At 45.4% G+C, this 22,602-nt stretch overlaps 1 protein-coding gene across 3 annotated transcripts in view; it reads right to left on the bottom strand.

Annotated features, from left to right (window-relative positions):
* The window catches only part of LOC123770744 (uncharacterized), a 45,212-nt gene extending 27,062 nt beyond the window's left edge, over window positions 1-18,150 (bottom strand). Inside the window, exons 1-13 of one of the 3 annotated variants that reach the window (XM_045762900.2) lie at window positions 18,082-18,150; window positions 14,656-14,834; window positions 13,945-14,083; window positions 13,312-13,685; window positions 11,534-11,803; window positions 9,864-9,932; window positions 9,630-9,746; window positions 8,651-8,789; window positions 8,254-8,345; window positions 7,090-7,190; window positions 6,530-6,684; window positions 5,753-5,916; window positions 5,425-5,590 (exon numbers count right to left, since the gene is read on the bottom strand). In XM_045762900.2, coding sequence (XP_045618856.2) covers window positions 5,425-5,590; window positions 5,753-5,916; window positions 6,530-6,684; window positions 7,090-7,190; window positions 8,254-8,345; window positions 8,651-8,789; window positions 9,630-9,746; window positions 9,864-9,932; window positions 11,534-11,803; window positions 13,312-13,685; window positions 13,945-14,083; window positions 14,656-14,811 — 1,942 coding nt within the window. In that variant the 5' untranslated portion in view covers window positions 14,812-14,834; window positions 18,082-18,150. Of the gene's footprint in view, window positions 1-5,424; window positions 5,591-5,752; window positions 5,917-6,529; window positions 6,685-7,089; window positions 7,191-8,253; window positions 8,346-8,650; window positions 8,790-9,629; window positions 9,747-9,863; window positions 9,933-11,533; window positions 11,804-13,311; window positions 13,686-13,944; window positions 14,084-14,655; window positions 14,835-15,686; window positions 15,817-16,338; window positions 16,451-18,081 lie in introns of those variants that run through there. The other 2 variants (XM_045762899.2, XM_045762901.2) reach the window with 2 other exon arrangements.
* Between the last annotated feature and the right edge of the window lie 4,452 nt (window positions 18,151-22,602).

The following is a 22,602-nucleotide window of genomic DNA, read 5'->3' as shown; positions in this document are numbered from 1 at the left end:
CGATTTTTTACTCCAACTGGGACGAAATTGCCTTATACAATGACCGGATGTTCAGTGTTATAATTAATAACGAGCAATTGCGTGATTTGTTTTGTTTGTTCTCTGTGTAAAATGAAGTTTTGAACTAAGTGATAATATAATGTTGTTATAGATTCAGCTACTCGGAACAAGTTCCAAGTAGCACGGGCTATGGTGAGCCCGTAGTGGACTTACCTGGCACAGGAGCGGTGCTGTGTGTGTGTGATAATATAACACCTTTGTCCCAAGGTTACAACCAAAAAAATTTATTACTGGAAGACCTTGACAAATTCCAGGAGTGGGCAGACAAATGGCTGCTCGACTTCAATCGCAAGAAGTGTAAATTAATGAAGACTGGATAGGGAAACAAAGAGACCAGAAGGTATCTGCACCATAAGGGGAGGGAAATTACAGGAATCGGAAAGAGGAGAAGGTCTTATAATGGATATAATTCCAAACACTAACACCAGTGGCTCACATAAACTTTGAAACATCAGCACATGAGAAGCTGGCAAATATTTGAACGTCGTTTAGAAACCTTTCTATGTTGACCAGACCACACACTAGAAGTTGAAGGGACGACGACGTTTCGGTCCGTCCTGGACCATTCTCAAGTCGATTGTGATGAGGACAGGTAGGGACAGGCAATAAATAGGCAAGAGAGAGCTGAGGAGGAAAGTAAGGTGTAGGGGATAGTAGTAATAATGAGAACTGCAGAAGGCCTATTGGCCCATACGAGGCAGCTCCTATTATAACTACCGAAGGAGATGGTAATAGGAATAAGAAGAGGATAGCAAGGGAGCGTAGGAGAAGACAATGAACAGAAAAAGGGAGAAGAGAGAAAGAAAAGGAAAGAGAAAAAAGAAAGATAAATGGAAGGGGTAAGCTTATGTTAAGTCACGTTTGTTAGAAAGATTAGAGCATTTGAGTATATACTGTGAAAGGGAAGAGTCCACAGCAACAAAGCCAGGACTCAAGTTCATGTTGGGTACATTGTGTATAAGAGCCGATTCTACAAGACGGCGTCTGTGTAGAGTAGAGGCAGGAAAGATTATTTTGGAGGAAGCCCAATCAATGGGATGATTAGAATCCCTCACATGGCAGAAGAGAGCATTGTTAGTGTCTGCAGACTTAACACTTCTCTTGTGTTCTTTAAGTCTATCATTCAGTGTACGGCCAGTTTCGCCAAAGTATTGGAGAGGACAAGATGAACAGGAAATAGAGTAGACACCAGCAGCATAAGAAGCAGGAGGAGCAGTGTGAACTAGATTACTACGAAGTGTGTTAGTTTGTCGAAAGGCGAGTTTAATGTCAAGAGGACGAAAGGTATTGGTAAAAGTTTTGAGTTCAGATATGAAGGGAAGGCATAGTACAGTGCTACTAGTGTTGGAAGCAGATTTAGGATGAAAGAAATTTCGTTTAGCTTGAGAGTAGGCACAGTTGATGAAATGCAAAGGATAACCAAGGCGAGAGAATGATTTGTAGATAAAGGTAATCTACATAGTAATCTACATAGCTTATGTTAGACCAACACTGGAATATGCAACGCCAGCCTGGAATACGCACTCTGTGAAGCAAACAACTAAATTTTAAAAGTGCAGAGGTTTACCTGGCTGTAATATCTAGAGTGGGATCTAGTTGTGTTATACAAGCCTGGCTTGGGGACCAAGTTTGACTTTTGTTAACTTTGTCCAACAGGTTGTTGCTTGAAGTGGTCGCTATCACCACATATCACCAACAAACAGGTCGGTCCGGCACTTCTTCTGGGAACGTGTCTAATTTATTCTTGAATGCGTCTACTGTTTTTCCGGCAATTGTTATTGTGTCTGATAGGAAGATATTGAATAGCCTTGAACCTCTGATGTCCAACGGTGTTCTCTGATTGTGCCTACGACAGCTGTATTCATCAGTGAGGCTATTCTGCATTTCCTGCCATATCGTCCGCTTCAGTAGGTTGTAATTTTACCGTAATTTTAAATTCGGGACCTGGCCTTCTAGTATTTTCCCATGCATACATTATTTGGCATGTTTCGTCTCGATACGGTCCCAATAATTTAGGTGCTTTGTTGTGTCTATGCGTGCCGTATATGTTCTCTGTATTCACTCTGTTACAGAACTCTCTCCCGCTTTGAAAGGAGGAAGTGAGTACCGAACAATACTCAAGGCGTGAACGCACAAGTTACTTTAATAATTGGAGCACTGTGGTGGAATTCCTGGGTATGAAGGTTCTCGTAATCAATCCAATCATTGCCCTGCCTGATGCCACATTTGCTTGGTTATGCCCACTAAATGTTAGGTCCTATGACATCATTATTTCCTGTTTCTTTACATGTTGTTTCGCTTCTTTAAGTAGATCTGTCTTGTATCCTGCATTCCGTTTAGGTTCTTAATTTTTACCATACGTAAGTACCCGGAACATCGCTGTTAAACATCATGTTATTTTCCCAGTCGAAGACTTTATTGATATCAGCTTGTAGTTATTCAATGTTTCTTGCAGAATAAATTTTCATGCTAATCTTCGCATCGTCTGCAAAAGAATGACTCGAAGCTGTAACTTGTATTTTTGGCTGTATCTGATAAGAGAATGGAAAAAAGTAGTGACCCAAGGACTGTGCCTTGTGATCAGACTTTTTTACATTGCTTGCACTTGATTTGGTTTGTCTTACTCTTTGCATTCTGTTTGACAGAATATGTAATATTGATCTCCCTATTTTACCTGTTATTTCCATGATCTCATTGTATGGGCTATCACTCCATAGTGACATTTCCTCTTGATCTTACGTGCAGTTTGCTTGAAGGTTCTTCTCCTCCTTCGATGTCTGCACCAGTGGTAATGTTGGCAGACGCGTCAAAATGGCACGTCTGTGTGGATTTGGCAAGGCTTTGGGATTTGCTGGTGTTGTTTTCGAGCGATACAAGGGCGACGACTAAACCAAAGTGCTTTAGAGATAAGACTTGAGGAACGTGTTGGCGAGGGTTGGATGCTGTGTTTATGGCACCAGCTTATCGTTGTAGTTTTTTGTAGTAAGGGTTTCGATTACGTCTTTGTCTGGGCGGTTTGGTCAAATGTGAGCTAATTATAGGTTGACTGGAGATATTTAGCCAATGTTTTGGGTATTTGATATTTTATATGTTGTGGGAGATCTTCTCCCTCTAATATATGATTAACGTTTGAAAAAGCATTTTGAGCGTTGACTGGAATTTAATCTACATAGAAATTATGCTTGGATGTCCTAGTCACTAATGGCTAGGGCATGTTTGACTATTGGTTTAATTAGTCTGTCCCTTAATGGCTCGTAGCATCTTACTCTGTACCCATGGATTTCAGTAATGTATCCATGGGTCCTACATTAAGTGTTGTAAGTTGATTGCTGTGATTGTGGTCCACTACGATTAAATTCTTTTGTTTATCTGGTCTTATATCATATACTCTGATATTAAACATCTTGAGAATTTCATTATATATGATGATTTGTGGTCTGTTATTAAAAACAGTTCTAGCCTTGGTTGTATTGTCTTCAAATGCAACGATGAAGGTTTTCAGAACAGGAGAGCTTGTCCTACCTTGGTTGAGCCTGTTGGTACTCAGGCCACGAGGGAGCCTGGCCAGGCGGCGCTTCCCTTACCTCTTGGAACCCGCCACACGCAGTCTCCAGTCTCCAGTCTCCAGTCTTACTGTGGTGTTTGTTGTTGTTATAGATTAAGCTACTCGGAACAAGTTCCAAGTAGCACGGGCTGTGGTGAGCACGTAACTTACCTGGCACAGGAGCGGGGCAAGTGGTGTTTGCTGTCTGAAAACGTCTTGTATATCCTCTTCAGAGGGCGAGATATCATCGTCATACCTGGTTGATACCTGGTTGATGGGGTTGTGGGAGTTCTTCTACTCCCCAAGCCCGGCCCGAGGCCAGGCTCGACTTGTGAGAGTTTGGTCCACCAGGCTGTTGCTTGGAGCGGCCCGCAGGCCCACATACCCACCACAGCCCGGCTGATCCGGAACTTCTCTTAGAAAACAGTCCAGTTTTCTCTTGAAGATGTCATCCGTGTGCTTGCTGTGTGGAGGAGGTTATCTTATCTTGAGATGATTTCGGGGCTTTTTTTTTTAGTGTCCCCGCGGTCCGGTCCTCGACCAGGCCTCCACCCCCCAGGAAGCAGCCCGTGACAGCTGACTAACACCCAGGTACCTAATTTACTGCTAGGTAACAGGGGCATAGGGTGAAAGAAACTCTGCCCATTGTTTCTCGCCGGCGCCTGGGATCGAACCCAGGACCACAGGATCACAAGTCCCGCGTGCTGTCCGCTCGGCCGACCGGCTCCTTTGTCTAGTTTACTACCTCTAGAACCTCTAGTTCTAGAGGTTTGTCTAGTTTACTGGAGGTATCGTGGAGACACTGCGTGCCCCTCCACCCATCACCATGTTCTTCTCGTATTTCATGGTGACATTTATCAAATGCCTTTAGATACCATATTATTACCAGAGCTAAGATGGTTAAGCTATGAGGGTAGACTAAGGAAACTGGACCTCATAACCTTGGTGAAGAAACAGAGAAGACATGATCATATCATACAAGATTCACGGGTGAAAAAGGGGACAAGGACAGCCTCTTTAAATTGAAAGAAAGTAGGATCAGAAGATATTAGTGGAATCTGGAAACACAAATGAGTCGAAGAAAAGAAAAGAAATTCTGAAAGAAGTAGTTGTGGAAGCCACCTCCATCCACAACTTTAAGACCATATGCGACAAAGAATTCGAACGTCAGAATAATTTAATTATAACGCAACAGGTACAGCAAGGTTAATAGAACCAAACCTCACTTTTCCACAGTCACCGATAGGTTAGTAGTAGTAGGAGCATCAGCACCACCAGTAGCAGCAGCACCAGCATCCCTTGAGATGCTAGCAAGTTCATGCAGGTCGGCGTTGAATCCCCGACCGTCCAAGTGGTTGGGCACCATTCCTTTTTCCCGTCCCATCCCAAATACTTATTCTGACCCCTTCCAAGTGCTATATATTCGTGGGGCTTGGCGTTTTCCCCTAATAATTCCGTCCCTCCCCATGTTAACATCCACACACCACTACCCCACACACCTCCACAATCCCCACACACCACCACAATCACCACACACCACCACCTACACACACCACCACCCACACACACCACCACCCACACACACAACCACCCACACACACCACCACCCACACACACCACCACCCACACACACCACCACCCACACACACCACCACCCACACACACCACCACCCACACACACCACCACCCACACACACCACCACCCCACACACACCACCACCCCACACACACCACCACCCCACACACAACCACCACTCACCACCACCACTCACCACCACTACCACTCACCACCACTACCACTCACCGCCACTACCACTCACCAGGCCACCAGTGCGTGAATGGGAAAGCTGGAACTGGAGGAGTGGAGGAATTCTGCCAGAGGAAGAAGGTGTTGCCGAAGACCTTGGTCTTGACGCCGCCGGTGTGGAAGCCGAGGCTGTCACCGCCCTGGGCGTTCAACAGCTCCGACACGAAGTCGTTCTCCTCCTGACTCAAAATAAATTCACATTTCAATGAGAGAAATATTCACACGAAACGATCTACACAAAAATACACCTAAGCGTTATCATCTTCAATAGCTTAACAGAATGACTTGAGATGCCGTCTCTTCTGAGAGGCGATAGAGGGAGAGATTCACCTGAGACTCACCTGAGATGTGATAGAGAGAAGCCTGGCGCCCCTGCTTGAGCATCTGGCTCTGGCCTCTGCGTGCGTCACCAGGGGGGAGGTCTGTACGAAGTAGCACTTGTGGCCCCAACGGACGCCTCCCACGACGCTGCACTCCGACACCCAGTTCCTGAGGCAGCGAACCCCTGCAGCAGCGGGTGATGATGCAGAGAGAGATACCAAGGAAGGAAACAACATATGAATGAGATTGAATTTAATGGGGGACCAAACGTTTAAAAGGAATATTTGCACGTATCGTCGTGAATTCTGATTTAGTCATGAAAGTATGAAACACATCAACATATATTCCGTCTATGCTAGAAGTAACAGCACTAGTATGTGAAGCAGCAGCAGCAGCAGCAGATATGGAAGCGACAGCAGGATAAAAGTAAAAGCAGTTACTGCAGAGATAATATAATTATATATAATAGGAGCAGACACGCCATTCTAAATAGCAGGAGATAAACTAACTTCTAAGAATCAGACGTTGATTTCTAGGTAGCAGGAGAGCAAACAGTAAACTTCTAGTTAGCAGAAAGAGCTGTACAAGGAGTCAGTAGAGGAGTGTCTTATCTCCAGAGAGCGATAAACACCAACTGAGCACCAACGCGGGCTCAGTTGATGAGCCCGTGTTGTGATGACTTTGGTGCTCAGTCATCACAACACCAAAGACATATACCTATGATTCAAGTGTGTATATATATATATATATATATATATAAGGCAACCCTTTATAATGCTAAAGGCAGACAGACTCACCGACCACCGTTTTGTCGAGGTCTTCCGGAGAGCCCAGCTGAAGGCGACACTGCAGGAGGTGCTGCTCGGTACCCTCACACTCCACCTGGCGGACCCCCGCACTCCTCATGGGCAAGAGGCCGAAGATCAGGCCCTGGGTCGCCGCCTCTGCCCCTCTATAGACCCAGCAGGGAGGTCAGAGTTCAGTATTAAACACTTTACACCAAATATTTGGATTTTTTTAAATTAAGTCCATGATATTAGATTCCTTTTGTATATAAAAAAGTCATCCTTTTGTATGTAGCTTAGGGAGGGTTTTTTTTTTTATTCTCACTTGATGTGGTTATTCATTGCTGGGGGACATGAAGCCTGGTAGGCTTATTGAGAAGGCGCTCTGTGGTCTAGGCCTACTACTGACCTACCCAGGGAGTTATGCAACCTACAACAGTTGCATAACTTTCTGGGTATCTACTCCTAAGTGACCAGAGGCTTGAGGTTAAAGGCAACGTTGGTCAAACGTCGGCGCCCTGTTGCGAGAATCGACCCCGGGACCTTTGGGTTGGGAGCCGGCCGTGGCTCACCTGGTAAAGCCGAGGCTCCTGCAGACAACAGTGGCCTCGTCCCTCGTCCAGGCCTGGGGGGCGTCGGCCAGTAGACGCCAGCCGTCTCTGTCTCCGCTCACCTACGCCAGACGACCGTACGCCAGACGGCCGTACGCCAGCGTGAGAGGAATATACACCAAAAACGGTTCAGAAGGCGAAACAAATGGAAAAAAAACATTAAGTAATTCAGTTTGCAAAATACTGACTTTTGAAACTAATACACACACACACACACACACACACACACACACACACACACACACACACACACACACACACACACACACACACACACACACACACAAGAGAAAACTAATTAAACTTTTTTGTAGTTTATTTAAACACATAAGAAACTGAACTTTTGTTGCATGAACGAACGAGATACAAAATATAATAAAGGTGACTTAAGAATCATACAATATGTTAAGAAATAATATAATGAAATGTTAAGTGGTAACAGGAAAGATGGAAGTACAAAAAGAGGAACAGAGTGGAACTTGAGACAGTGGGAGGGGAATAGTGTTGTGACACACTAGACGGAACCTGAACCACAAGAACCCCAGGAAGACGGTAACTGACAGAGACAAGGTAAGGGAACTATCAGGGGGGAAGCGCCAAGCCATTACGACTATATAGCACTGGGAAGGGGTCAGAATAAGGATTTGGGATGGGACGGGGGGGGGGGGTAAGAGTGGTGCCCAACCATTTGGACGGTCGGGAATTGAACGTTGACCTGCATGAAGTGACCCCGTCGCCCCTACCGTCCAGCCCAAGTGGTTGGGACAAGAAACAAGGAAGACGCTATAAGTGACAGAGACAAGAAGATGAATATAACCAATGCAGGAAAATATAATTAACAAATTGTATAATTATTGACTAATATACGTACATACCTCCCTTGTATTTGCCCCCCCCCCCTCTGTCCAACCACTTGGGATGGACGGTAGAGCGACTGTCTAGCTTCATGTAGGTAGGCGTTCAATCCCCGACCGTCCAAGCGGTTGGGCGCCATTCCTTCCCATCCCAAATCCTTATCCTGACCCCTTCCCAGTGCAATATAGTCGTAATGACTTGTCGCTTTCCCCCCTGACAATTCCCTTCCCTTGCCCTCCCCCTTTATACACCTTCTCCCCCTCTCCTCACCTGCACATATCCTGCCCAGGGGACAGTGCCACCCCTGAGCCTCAGCTTCTGACCTGACGGGGGAGGCACCACATGCTGCACTCTGGCATCCCCTGAGAGAACACAAGGTACAGTCTCAAAATCTCTGCTTCAGATGCAATGGTTCACACGTCATGTCTGCCTCGAGTGCCAGTGGAGCTTGCGAGTGCTTGCCCTCAGTACTACTCTAAAGAGGTAAAACCGCGTGGTATGTTGTGTTGCTGGAGGGTATGAGGCAATATATAGCAGAAGATCAGTATATGTGACTAGATGTGTTGTGGTACTGGTGTGTTTGTGTGTGTGTGTGTGTGTGTGTGTGTGTGTGTGTGTGTGTGTGTGTGTGTGTGTGTGGTGTATACCCATTGACGGCCACACTCACCCTCCAGCGCCCTGCTTCTGGGACACACCGTTCTCCCTGGGAAGTCACACCTGCCTTTGGCAGGGTTGAAGAGAGTGCCAGTGGCACACCGCTGGAGACTTGCCCGTCCTCGCCAGCAGTTGATGAACTTGGCACAGTCCTGCGGGGAGCACCCATGGCATTAATGCCACGACCCAGGCATGGGGCATAAAACAAAAAATGACATGAGTCATATATATTACAGAGAGAAACCACTTTTTTTTTTTACAATTGCTGAAACATTTTGGGTACACTTAGTTCACAGTTCTCATTCTGTGTTCATCCATGACTCGCCTCGTTGTTCAGGCAATACATGGCGATGCCCTACACCATTCTACCCACTTCAAGCATCTAAAAACATGTGTAACTCTCTATGGCAGGTCCTTATGACGCTCTTTCCGCTCTGCCTGAACTGTCATAGGTAATTTGCAGCCATTTCCCGGACTTCCGGCTATCTACCGGACATCCGATCACACCGGATTGTCGCTGACGTCTTCAGTTTACCATCCGGTAAATTGAAGTCCATAATTATGGACTCAGTCATTAAGGTTTAGACGTGCACACTCATCCATTCTCTCTCGTCACGAGGTCCTCTCGTAGACATTCATACACTAACTTCTTCCGTCGGCCTCGGTAATCTGAGTGCCGCCACACCGTGTTACATATATGTAAATCCTTCTTTATGCTTTACGAGGGCACCACATCCCCCTCTCCCTTTCCCTTGATCAACTAAAGGAAAGAAGTGGTGTAATGTTTAGTATTCCCTAATCACTACAGCTTCTCCCCCGAATCAACCTACCCTGGCTTTGCGCCCTGGTGAGGCCACTCCAGACCGGCAACCAGAGCGCGACTCCATAGTCTCCTGAGACTGATGGATGCCTACTACTACTACTACTACTACTACTACTACTACTACTACTACTACTACTACTACTACTACTACTGTCGGTCCCTGACGTACCTTGACGTAGGGGAACTGTCCGTCAGGCCGAGGGCACATCACGGCCGGGTCCTTCACTCCGAGCTGCTTCATAAGTCTCTTCCCTTTGTCCCTCGTCTTTCCGAATTTCTTGTTCAACTGTGGACCCGGGGAAACAAAACATGAAGATTACCTCTATCTTATAAGTGGATGATGTTGATATGCGCTTTTAATATCATACAACTTTTGTGGTGTTGGTGTAAATTTTGCACTCACGTTCTCCTTAATATCATTGGCGAGGTCCACAACGGCGTCGGCGGCAGACCTGGCGCTCCCGGACAGCTTCTGCACAGATAAGAGAGATGAGGTCCAATGACCACATGGAACTGTAACAGTGTTCTCATTAACGTGCCTCCAACTTGTAAGCTCCAACCACATCTACGGTAATTACAGCTGCAAGGATTTGTTTACGCCTGGCACCACTACAGCTGATTCTCCACAGCCTGAAGCCTCAAAATTCCGGTTTCCTTTGTAGTAATCAAGTATTAAAGCAAGGACAACAACAAATGTTGACCAGACCACACACTAGAAGAGGGAAGGGACGACGACGTTTCGGTCCGTCCTGGTCCAGTAGTCGATTGTGTATAAATCGACTTGAGAATGGTCCAGGACGGACCGAAACGTCGTCGTCCCTTCACCTTGTAGTGTGTGGTCTGGTCAACATTCTTCAGCCACGTTATTGTGACTCCTCGCCTGCACAACAACACATGCTATGGACTCTCCATGAGAAAACGCTAAAATAGAGACATGTTTTGTCCGGGTGGTCGTAAATAAACTGTTGACTTAAGGTTTAAGGAAGATTACTGGATTCATGGGGCTGACCTGAGGACCACCGTGACTCCAGCAGGTGACCTCACACACTGACCATGACTCTTCCCCAGGTGGTCATAAAGAAACATCAGGGGGAAGAAAGATCATCAATAAAGATGTGAATCCTTAATTCTCGACCTCTGGAGGCTGGTACTCGGTAATTCTTGACCATCTGTGTGGTCGAGAATTAAGGATTTCCAACCCCCAGACATGCTCCTTTAAGATGCGGTCGACCCCAAAGACGCATTCATTAATATACTTAGTTTTCAAAATAACTTAAAATATGAAGTAACTTTGACTTTAAAATAATAATAAAATATGAAGTAAAGGTAACTTTTAAATATGATGCATTGTTATATATTATGATTTTTTGTAATTAGGTCGAGCTTGGCTGAATCTAAGAAGAGGTCAGCTTGTTAAAATACACCTAACCTGAGCCAACTCTAAACCAGTCTAACCTGAGCCTAACTCTAAACTAGTCTAACCTGAGCCAACTCTAAACCAGTCTAACCTGAGCCTAACTCTAAACTAGTCTAACCTGAGCCAACTCTAAACCAGTCTAACCTGAGCCTAACTCTAAACCAACCTAACCTGAGCCTAACTCTAAACTAGTCTAACCTGAGCCAACTCTAAACCAGTCTAACCTGAGCCTAACTCTAAACCAACCTAACCTGAGCCTAACTATGAAATCATTTACTATAGAAATATGAATGAGTATATAAGACAGTGCATCTTTTCGTACACAATTGGAAACCTCTGTCGTCCTAGTCTGCTTGACGGTATCTTGGACACCTGACGTGTACTCCTGCAGGAGGAGGAGGAGGAGGAGGATAAGGAGGAGGTGATTACACATCAAACAACTGAAGGGCTATTATGTCTCAGTTGCTTCTGTTCTTAATTCTAGTTTTATTACCTACATCTATTACTATAGCTACATCAACAACTATTGTCCACTACCACTTCTACCACTGCTTCTACTACCACCATCGCATCTACTACCACCGCACTCAATCCACCGCTTCTACCACCACCACCACTATTACCACACCACTTCTACACAATACGACAATACTCACACTACTAAATCGTGACCAAACAGAGGTCGCTTTGGTAGGGGGTGTGGCCCTGCGGGGCATATCACTAGTGGGTGTGGCCCTTAAGGGCATGGCCCTGGTGGGCGTGGCCCTGGTGGACGTGGCCCTGTCAGACGTGGCTATGGGGGTTTTGGCACAGGGCACCGCGTGGGGCCAATCACAGTTGCCAGTCTCCCAGTTGAAAAGTGTTCCTGGGCCACACGACTGTAGGTAAGGCCGACCCCCCGCACAGTTGATGAACTTTGAACAGTCCTGTTGGGAGTAGAAGAATTGTCTTTGAATAGAAATGGTGGGAATGTGAACAAATATATACATAAAATGATTAGACTTGGACTTGCTAGGATTGGAGTTGCTAGGACTTAATCCAGCTAAATGCGAAATTACGAGGACTCGAACATGAGTGGGAAAACCAGTACAGCAGTGTAGGGTGGAAGGAAGACACATTCTTCAATCAGAAGGGAGAAAAACCTGGGAGTAAATATGATCCCAAATCTAATACCAGTAGCCCACATTAGAAGAATAACAACAGCAGCAGATGGTATACTGGTCAACGTCTGTTTATCCTTCAGAAACTTGGAAAAAAAGGGCTTTTTGGGCCCTACACATCACAGGTAAGATCACTCGTGAATATGCGTCCTCGACATAGAATCATTACCTGAAAAAAAGCACAGGGAAAAACTAGAAAAGGTTCAAAGATATGCACTGGGATTCATTCTAAAACTTAAGGTTATCTTCTATGAGGAAAGACAAAAAACTGGACCTTGCCACACTGGAGGAAAGGACAGGTAAATGGGTCATGGCAACAGCATATAAGATCCTAAGAAAAATTGTCAAAGTAGACAAAGCATTGTTCAAAGCTAGGAACAGCAGAACGAGGGGTCATAGAAGCTAATGGAGACGCTAAAGAGTCACAGGGACATTAGAAAAGAAAAATTCAGTGTTAGAGCTGTCATTAAGTGGAATAGCTTAGACGCAGAAGTCGTTGAAGCTAATTCGATCTAAAATTGTATTATGTAAATATGATAAAAGCATGAGAAATGAATCATTGCATTAATCAGAGAACATTTGGAAGGCGGGACTAGGAGACTAACTCGATGCTACAAGCACATCTTGGCACAAGCACATCTTGGCACAAGCACATCTTGGCACAAGCACATCTTGGGACAAGCACATCTTGGCACAAGCACATCTTGGCACAAGCACATCTTGGGACAAGCACATCTTGGCACAAGCACATCTTGGCACAAGCACATCTTGGCACAAGCACATCTTGGCACAAGGACATCTTGGGACAAGCACACCCAGGAAGATGGCGATAATGGACCTAGTAAATGAGAATATAAATAAAGTATTGTACATTTACCGTCATGAACACCAAGAGAGATGTAGGCATAGAGTAGTGACACTGAACCATTCGTCACTGAACCAAATGAGAACAACAAGAGGAGACTTGATCACAACATACAAAATGTTTAGGAAAAAACACACAGTGGATAAGATCAAGTGTCTGTATGGAGAGGTAGAAATTTTTTACGACAAAACACAAGAGGACCCCAGGTCTTTGTCCCAGACGGCTGAGAGCTCAGAATCAGGGTCCAGAAGCTAGAGCTTGTTCCCCTGGCATACTACCCTCACCTCCCCCTCGCATTTTTCCCTCCCCCTCACGCACTTCCCTCTTCGTCCCCTCACGCACTTCCCTCTCCCTCCCCTCACGCACTTCCCTCTCCCTCCCCTCACACACCACCACCATGGTACAGTACCTGGGGATATGGAAATAAACCATTAGGTTCAGGGCAGGTCAGCACGCCAGGTACCACTTGAGCTGTTGGAGAGTGACCTGTGGTCGCGCGACCCGGAGGTGATTGTCTTGGGGGCCCGCGTCTTGCCACACCAGGGCTCGTAAGAACAGGACTCCCAAGAACAGGACTCCCAAGAACAGGACTCGTAAGAACAGGAATTGTAAGAACAGGACTTTCGAGACCATGTCTTCCGGGAGCCTGCCTTCCGGGACCCTGCCTTCCAGGACCCTGCCTTCCAGGACCGTGTCTCCCAAGACCATGGTGACCGTGGCGAGCCGTGCCCTCGTCCAACATCCAGGAATTGATTTCAGGATCGTCTTCATCTCCGTGGCCATCTTAGGGATGTTGGAAGGTGGGGGGGGGGGAAGAAGAAACAGAGAATCGCGAATAAAACAGCTAAAAAAACAGCCAATAAACGAATAATTACATAATAAAGAGTATGTCGTTTGCTAGGTTATATAGTCACACTTCTCAAGGACACACTTCTCTGACGAGTTACATATATATTTTTTTATTTGGAAATGCATAGTCTAGCTTACCCCCTATTCCCATATGCAACCTCCCCAGCCCCCATTGAGATCTGTTGAGACTCACGTCGTCTAGGAGGCGCTGGAGTCCTTTTCCTGTTGGCGTACACCCTGATTGGAGAGCGAGCTGTGGTGGTGGAGTGGTAGATGGGCTTGAGGTCGACCCTCTCCTTCACCTTATTCGACCTGACGCTGGGGTCGTAGATCTGAAGGAGGCGGAGTCCGAACATTCATCCATGAACATTTGGGGCATAGAAAGACAATTATATCAAGCGTTTATAATCAATTCGATGGATGAGGCGAGTTTTGAAGAATGGGGAGGGTGTGGGGCCTGGTGGGGGAGGGGGGGGCGGTTACTGGGAGGGGGTCTGCAGGTCATTTTGTACCTTATGGTCTCCAATTTACGAATTACAAAGTACTGTACTATGAAAAGCAGCAGCTCTCAGGCATTCACGTTTTCTATGTATTGGTTAATTAGGTTAGGTAGGTGGGTTAGGTTCGTATGTTTTTATTAGGTGAACTAGTTGTATTTTATTCGGAGTGACAAATCAGTAGAACTGGCTAGGAATAATAGAGACAGAGGAATGCTTAAATAATGGCGACTACTATGAACGCAATATTGATCTGGAGAATTGTGGGAAGAGGAAAATATAGAAAGATTAGATAGCGGATAAATGAAACATACAAATTAAGGAAGATAGGAAGAAAAAATCCTCTGAAAAGACTATAAAATAATGAACGCGTCTAGGCTCTAGAAAAGAGAGAGAACGTGACTTACTGCTCGAGCGAGATCCGCCCAGATGACCAGCAGGAGTAAGAGAAGCAGGACTAAGCGACCGATGCGTTGATGAGGCAGCCATCCTGCTGGGGGCCTGGGTGCTGCTGATTGCCCAAATGCTTTTGGCAGTATTTGAAGACACACAACTGATGTCATTGTCGTGAAGCCAAAGACTTACGCTGCAATGAAAATGCAATGTTCGCAATCTTTACCTGAAACGCTGTGTAGGGGAGATGCAAGTCCCATCGTACACAAAGAATATGTGTTAACAAATTTTAGAACCCACATGACCACCCCAACCGAACCTAAGACAGCCTAATTAAGCTAAAATATCCTAAATTAATGATATATTCGGATTTGACAATCGGAAAACGAGGTTTGTGGAAGTCTTGTGTGTGTGTATGTGTGTGTGTGTGTGTGTGTGTGTATGTGTGTGTGTGTGTGTGTGTGTGTATATATATATATATATATATATATATATATATATATATATATATATATATATATATATATAATAAATGATTACTGTACTCTTAAGTGTATAGTGAGAGGCTTTGGTTTATTTAGACCATTTGTGCACGCAACTACCGAGGAACTTTGACTAAGAAACACACACTAGAAATCAAGTTGGGTTTGTCTATGAACATTATTGTAAAAGCCGATATTATGACCAATTTATAATTGTAGTGTTTATACACTTCTGTGATTAAAATACATCACGCAAAACAAACAATAACAAAGATTATAGATTCCCTCAATAACGACAAATTATATGTAACTAAAAACGACTATAGTGTCAATAAATTAAATTTATGAAGATAGATTTCGTTAATAAAATACAAACATTGTTGAACTTCGAGATGGAAATAATAAAAAAAATACAATCACTTGAAAAATTTTTCGGGAATCCCGAACTTAAAGTCTTCGTTGAAACTTAAAATAAAAAAAATCTGAATTGAAAAGAGGTTAAAATCACGTTCCTTAAAGACAATGCCCCAAGTTTGTCGAGGTGATGTGATTGGTTGTCGTACCCTTCATGAGATGAGCCTTGTCGTGTCCGGTTTGTAGTGTAGCTAGTCCTGAGGCTTTAGGCATTGTATGTACTAACTCCATCTAGAACGTCAACATTCTATTTGTAACTCATTTTCAATGCACGTTTACCTGAATAAACATTATTATTATTATTATTTTTATTATTATTATTATATCGTGATGTAGTTGTTTATCACCCACATCATCGTAGTTCGAGCCTCTCTGGTGTTGTGATATACATGGTCGTTGACTTTAGTGGTTATTGAGAAGTTTAATTAGATCTGCCTGATGACAGAATAAGTCTTTGTTTAGGTTAAGTTTGAGAGCACAGATAGAACATCGAGTGTTGGTAACGAATGGCCAAAGGAACAGCTATCGTCAATGGCCAATCAGCGGACCTGATAGCAGGAGCAAACCAATCAGTGGGCGGCATAGCGAAATGAACCAATCAGCAGGTGGCATAACGTAGACAAACCAATCAGCAGACGGCATACCGCGATCAAATCAACATACTAATCTAACTAACGTCATATTATTGCCACCGTCAAAATTAATTTCCAAATAAATATATTATATTCTTTCCTGCCTCTCATGAGCGCTGATAAACAGAGGACAGTAGGAAACTTTTAAATACGTAATGTCTGTACTTACGTTTTAACTTAAAATTCAGTTCTGAACATTCTTGTTTCAGTTTGTTTCATCCTGGCATGTTTCAGGAGACGTTTACACCATTGGTATAAGTGCTGTACTATAAACAGGATCCACTGTTATTCTGTACTATAAACAGGATCGACTGTTATTAAACGGTAGACTGCTAACCTCTTGTTATAAACCAACCTGCTCTCGCACAAGACAGCACATATATGACATATTGCTTATAGTCACTATTTCGCTAATAAATAAGTACATATGTGACATATTCCAAGCCATATTTTTTTTCAGGTCACCAACTTTTTCTCTTGGTTTTATTAAACAATAGAGATTTCATACAAAATGTGACAATATCCTGAGTTACTTTACAATTTATTTAAATATTTTAGTTTTGTTTTCTTATTTTTATAAAACTGTAATATCAATATAGGTATAGGTTCAGTACTAATTGTAATATCTTAACATACTAAGAAGGTTAGGTTAGGTTGTGGTTTTCTATTCAGCATTTCAAGGTCAACTCAAATATTCACAATAAATTAGTATGTCACATATGCACTTATTCGTAAGCAAGATATTGACTATAAGCAAGTGCGAGAACGGGTTGTATAAACAGGAGCCACTTATTAAACGGTAGACTGCCTACCCTTATGTTGCAATATTTTATTTATTACAGATTTGTAATATTTCCTTAAATGTTAATACTTCCCAGTAAAGAGTTTAAATGGTTACGAAAAATCATTGTAATATTTCTGAACGCTTTAACAGACTGAACTTTATATATTAATTTGATCACGACATTTTATTTGCACGTAAGTGGCTCCTGAGGCAATGATTGACACTTATCAGTTATACTAAATGAGAATTGTAGGGATCTTTGTATTCATCCAGTTATTGAAAGAAATTGCCTCTTGAGGGTTTAAAAAAAATGGATGATTAATATCAAATACTGAATACAAAATCTTCTAAATTGTGTGATGAATTGACGAGTTTTGTGTGTGTGTGTGTACTCACCTATTTGTGCTTGCTATTATGCTATTTGTGCTATTCAGGAAAACTTGAAGGATGATGGAAAGGAATCTGAACTCCAGAAGAGGCACTTTCTAAAAGAAAGGTGTCACGAAAAGAAAGTTGGCACTTTCTAAAGGAAAGATGGAACTTTCGTAAGGAAAGTTGGCACTTTCTGAAGGAAAGATGGAACTTTCGTAAAGAAAGATGGCACTTTCTAAAGGAAAGATGGAACTTTCGTATAGAAAGTTTGGCACTTTTGAAAAGAAACACTGACGTTGTTGGTAAGGAGCTGTCCAATTTTTTTTAAAGAAATTAATTATTGGAACTGATATAAAGAGACTAGTTAGTCACTGTCGTCAGAAACTGATAGGCTACTTTCGGGAAAGAATTGACACTTCCGAAAGGGAAATCCGGACATCCAGACACTCTCGGATACGAATAAGCACTGCCGGAAAGACACTGTACTGTCGAAATGAGAATGACACATGTTTGAAAGAAGTGGTCACTGTTGTTTACTAAACATCAGCCATTATTGAAAATTAACGAGTATATTTTTATATGATTTGGCACTGGCGAAAAATGGGTCAGATCTGCGTAGGCGCTGTTGACAATAGTATTTCACTGCATGAACCTAATTGGCACTGTTGAAGAGTTTGGCGTTATCGTAAAGTGATTTTGACACTATTGCTAAAGGTTTCGACACTGTTGGAATTGAATTATCACTGCTAGCATTACATGGAACGTTGTTGACACTGGTGTGGCACTGAAGAGGCACTGTTTACCGTAAGGGCAACGGATGGAGTGACAGTCGCTCAAGCTGATAGTAAGGGTGTACTTGGCCCCCACAATCATTCTGGCTCTCTCTCTCTCTCTCTCTCTCTCTCTCTCTCTCCTCTCTCTCTCCTCTCTCTCTCTCTCTCTCCTCTCTCTCTCTCCTCTCTCTCTCTCCTCTCTCTCTCTCCTCTCTCTCTCTCTCCTCTCTCTCTCTCTCCTCTCTCTCTCTCTCCTCTCTCTCTCTCTCTCTCTCTCTCTCTCTCTCTCTCTCTCTCTCTCTCTCTCTCTCTCTCTCTCTCTCTCTCTCTCTCTCTCTCTCTCTCTCTCCTCTCTCTCTCCTCTCTCTCTCTCTCTCTCTCTCTCTCTCTCTCTCTCTCTCTCTCTCTCTCTCTCTCTCTCTCTCTCTCTCTCCTCTCTCTCTCTCTCCTCTCTCTCTCTCTCTCTCTCTCTCTCTCTCTCTCTCCTCTCTCTCTCTCTCTCTCGTGTTATGGTATACTTGCTCGTGTTATCATGGTAACACCTGCTTAGTACAGCACGTCTTAAAGGCGCAATATGTGTGGATTTCATGTACAATTCGCGTGAAGAAGATGATGGAGTAAGAGACGCAACAGATTAAAATACAAAATCTTCTAAATTCTATGATGAATTGACGAGTTGTGTGTGTGTGTGTACTCACCTAGTTGTGCTTGCGGGGGTTGAGCTCTGGCTCTTTGGTCCCGCCTCTCAACCGTCAATCAACAGGTGTACAGATTCCTGAGCCTATTGGGCTCTATCATATCTACATTTGAAACTGTGTATGGAGTCAGCCTCCACCACATCGTGTGTGTGTGTGTGTGTGTGTGTGTGTGTGTGTGTGTGTGTGTGTGTGTGTGTGTGTGTGTGTATGTGTGTGTGTGTGTGTGTGTGTGTGTGTGTGTGTGTGTGTGTGTGTGTGTGTGTGTGTGTGTGTGTGTGTGTTTACATCTTCGCGCCTGTGGGATGGGAAGCGGTGACTTTCCAGTGTTGCTCTTATAGTGAACATCCGCGACATCCCTGGATTTACCTGAGAGCAATCATCACATGTAATCTAGATTGGGGGGGGGGGCAGGGGGGCAGAAACTCTGTAGATTGCCAAAGGTCTCCTTGATTTTCTTGAGTAATAATGGATTTTTTTTTGGCCATATGGGTGAAACTATATCTTCTGGGGTCTGTCCTATACATTGTGGCTTGTTGAGCTTCATACTCTTGGCTTCTTGAAGAAAATATTCACAAACGAATGATTGAATTATGTCTTAAGGGACCTATTTAACTTGCAATTCAACGTGTCATTAGGTATAGAAACTTTATTTGTCTTTACTGACAAATTAAGCTTCTAAACCTACATTTTACAGTATATAAATATAATGATTACAGGCTATGCTGAAAATATAAATTATTTAGATGAGTCATACTCATAATTTCCATAAACCAACTCGACTATAACTATACAACTATATATGATTAAAGTTTTCTATCACATTAGACATTCTTTTTAAATGGTTTGAATTACCTTTTTTTCCAATTTGTTCCGACCTGTTAAGGTTTTGGATGAGATGAGCCTTGTCGTGTCCGGTTTGTAATGTAGCTAGTCCTGAGGCCTAGCAATATTCCCTTCTCTAAGGCTTTTTACTAGCTTTCTTTCCTCTTACCTGCTTTACGGGCTATTCATGCCCGTGCCACCTCTTGGGTGGCTTAATCTTCATCAATCAATCTTGCTTGCCCAGTTGCAGGATGATAACGACCCAGCCTGCACGAAAAGCCGAGTCGTTATCCGAAACCTGATCTGAAACACCAGGTTTCAGATCACTGATAACAGAAACCAGAGAGTTTGTCAGGGGGTGGAGGTGGGGGGGGGGAGTGTTTCTGGGTATGCCTTGGTGGAAAACATGTGTCTTTGTAGCTCAGAGCTTTGTGTTGGCCCGTGAGAGATGATGGTAGTAATGGTGGTGAAGATTGTGGTGGTTATGGTGATGGCAGTAGTTCTAATGTCGGTGGTGGTATAAATGATGAGGATTGTAGTAAGGATGTTGAGGATAAAGGTGGATATATATGGACAGTGGTAGCGGTGATGATGGTGGTGGTACTGGTGATGGTGTTGATGGTAACGAGGACGGTGTTGAAGGCAGTGGGGATGATAGTGGTCGTAACCTGTGGTGGTAGCAGGTCGGGATTTCCCAGAAACATCCCGCCACCTTCAACAGACAGGAATGTGGTTTGTGTGTCAATACAGCACATCTCCTGGCTACCTGGGTAAGTGGTAGTGAAATAGTTCACCATAATATGACCACCAGATTTACGACACCCACCACCAGGCTTACGACACCCGCCACCAGGCTTACGACACCCACCACCAGGCTTACGACACCCACCACCAGGCTTACGACACCCACCACCATACTTACGACACCCACCACCAGGCTTACGACACCCACCACCAGGCTTACGACACCCACCACCATACTTACGACACCCACCACCAGGCTTACGACACCCACCACCAGGCTTACGACACCCACCACCAGGCTTACGACACCCACCACCAGGCTTACGACACCCACCACCAGGCTTACGACACCCACCACCAGGCTTACGACACCCACCACCAGGCTTACGACACCCACCACCATACTTACGACACCCACCACCAGGCTTACGACACCCACCACCAGGCTTACGACACCCCACCACCAGGCTTACGACACCCACCACCAGGCTTACGACACCCCACCACCAGACTTACGACACCCGCCACCAGGCTTACGACACCCACCACCATACTTACGACACCCACCACCAGGCTTACGACACCCACCACCAGGCTTACGACACCCCACCACCAGGCTTACGACACCCACCACCAGGCTTACGACACCCCACCACCAGGCTTACGACACCCACCACCAGGCTTACGACACCCCACCACCAGGCTTACGACACCCACCACCAGGCTTACGACACCCCACCACCAGACTTACGACACCCGCCACCAGGCTTACGACACCCACCACCATACTTACGACACCCACCACCATACTTACGACACCCACCACCATACTTACGACACCCACCACCAGACTTACGACACCCACCACCAGATTTACGACACCCACCACCAGGCTTACGACACCCACCACCATACTTACGACACCCACCACCAGACTTACGACACCCACCACCAGGCTTACGACACCCACCACCAGGCTTACGACACCCGCCACCAGGCTTACGACACCCCACCACCAGGCTTACGACACCTCACCACCAGGCTTACGACACCCCACCACCAGGCTTACGACACCCCACCACCAGGCTTACGACACCCCACCACCAGGCTTACGACACCCCACCACCAGGCTTACGACACCCGCCACCAGGCTTACGACACCTCACCACTAGGCTTACGACACCCCACCACCAGGCTTACGACACCCACCACCAGGCTTACGACACCTCACCACCAGGCTTACGACACCCCACCACCAGGCTTACGACACCCCACCACCAGGCTTACGACACCCACCACCAGGCTTACGACACCTCACCACCAGGCTTACGACACCTCACCACCAGGCTTACGACACCCGCCACCAGGCTTACTACACCCACCACCAGGCTTACGACACCCACCACCAGGCTTACGACACCTCACCACCAGGCTTACGACACCCACCACCAGACATACGACACCCGCCACCAGGCTTACTACACCCACCACCAGGCTTACGACACCTCACCACCAGGCTTACGACACCCACCACCAGGCTTACGACACCCACCACCAGACATACGACACCCGCCACCAGGCTTACTACACCCACCACCAGGCTTACGACACCCCACCACCAGACTTACGACACCCACCACCAGACATACGACACCCGCCACCAGGCTTACTACACCCACCACCAGGCTTACGACACCTCACCACCAGGCTTACGACACCCACCACCAGACATACGACACCCACCACCAGACATACGACACCCACCACCAGGCTTACGACACCTCACCACCATACTTACTACACCCACCACCAGGCTTACGACACCCACCACCAGGCTTACTACACCCACCACCAGGCTTACGACACCCACCACCAGGCTTACTACACCCACCACCAGGCTTACGACACCCACCACCAGGCTAACGACACCCACCACCAGGCTTACTACACCCACCACCAGGCTTACGACACCCACCACCAGGCTTACTACACCCACCACCAGGCTTACGACACCCACCACCAGGCTTACGACACCCACCACCAGGCTTACGACACCCACCACCAGGCTTACTACACCCACCACCAGGCTTACGACACCCACCACCAGGCTTACTACACCCACCACCAGGCTTACGACACCCACCACCATACACAGAGTGAATACAATTAGGTCAATACAGATCAACCGCCCGGTAATTATCAACAACCGTAAGGCCATTACTTTCCAATTGCGCAAAATG

This window comes from Procambarus clarkii, chromosome 56 (genome assembly GCF_040958095.1).
Source record: "Procambarus clarkii isolate CNS0578487 chromosome 56, FALCON_Pclarkii_2.0, whole genome shotgun sequence".
Classification (NCBI taxonomy): Eukaryota; Metazoa; Arthropoda; class Malacostraca; order Decapoda; family Cambaridae; genus Procambarus; species Procambarus clarkii.
The sequence above is the reverse complement of the archived record's forward strand: the minus strand, read 5'-3'. Positions and strand labels throughout refer to the sequence as shown.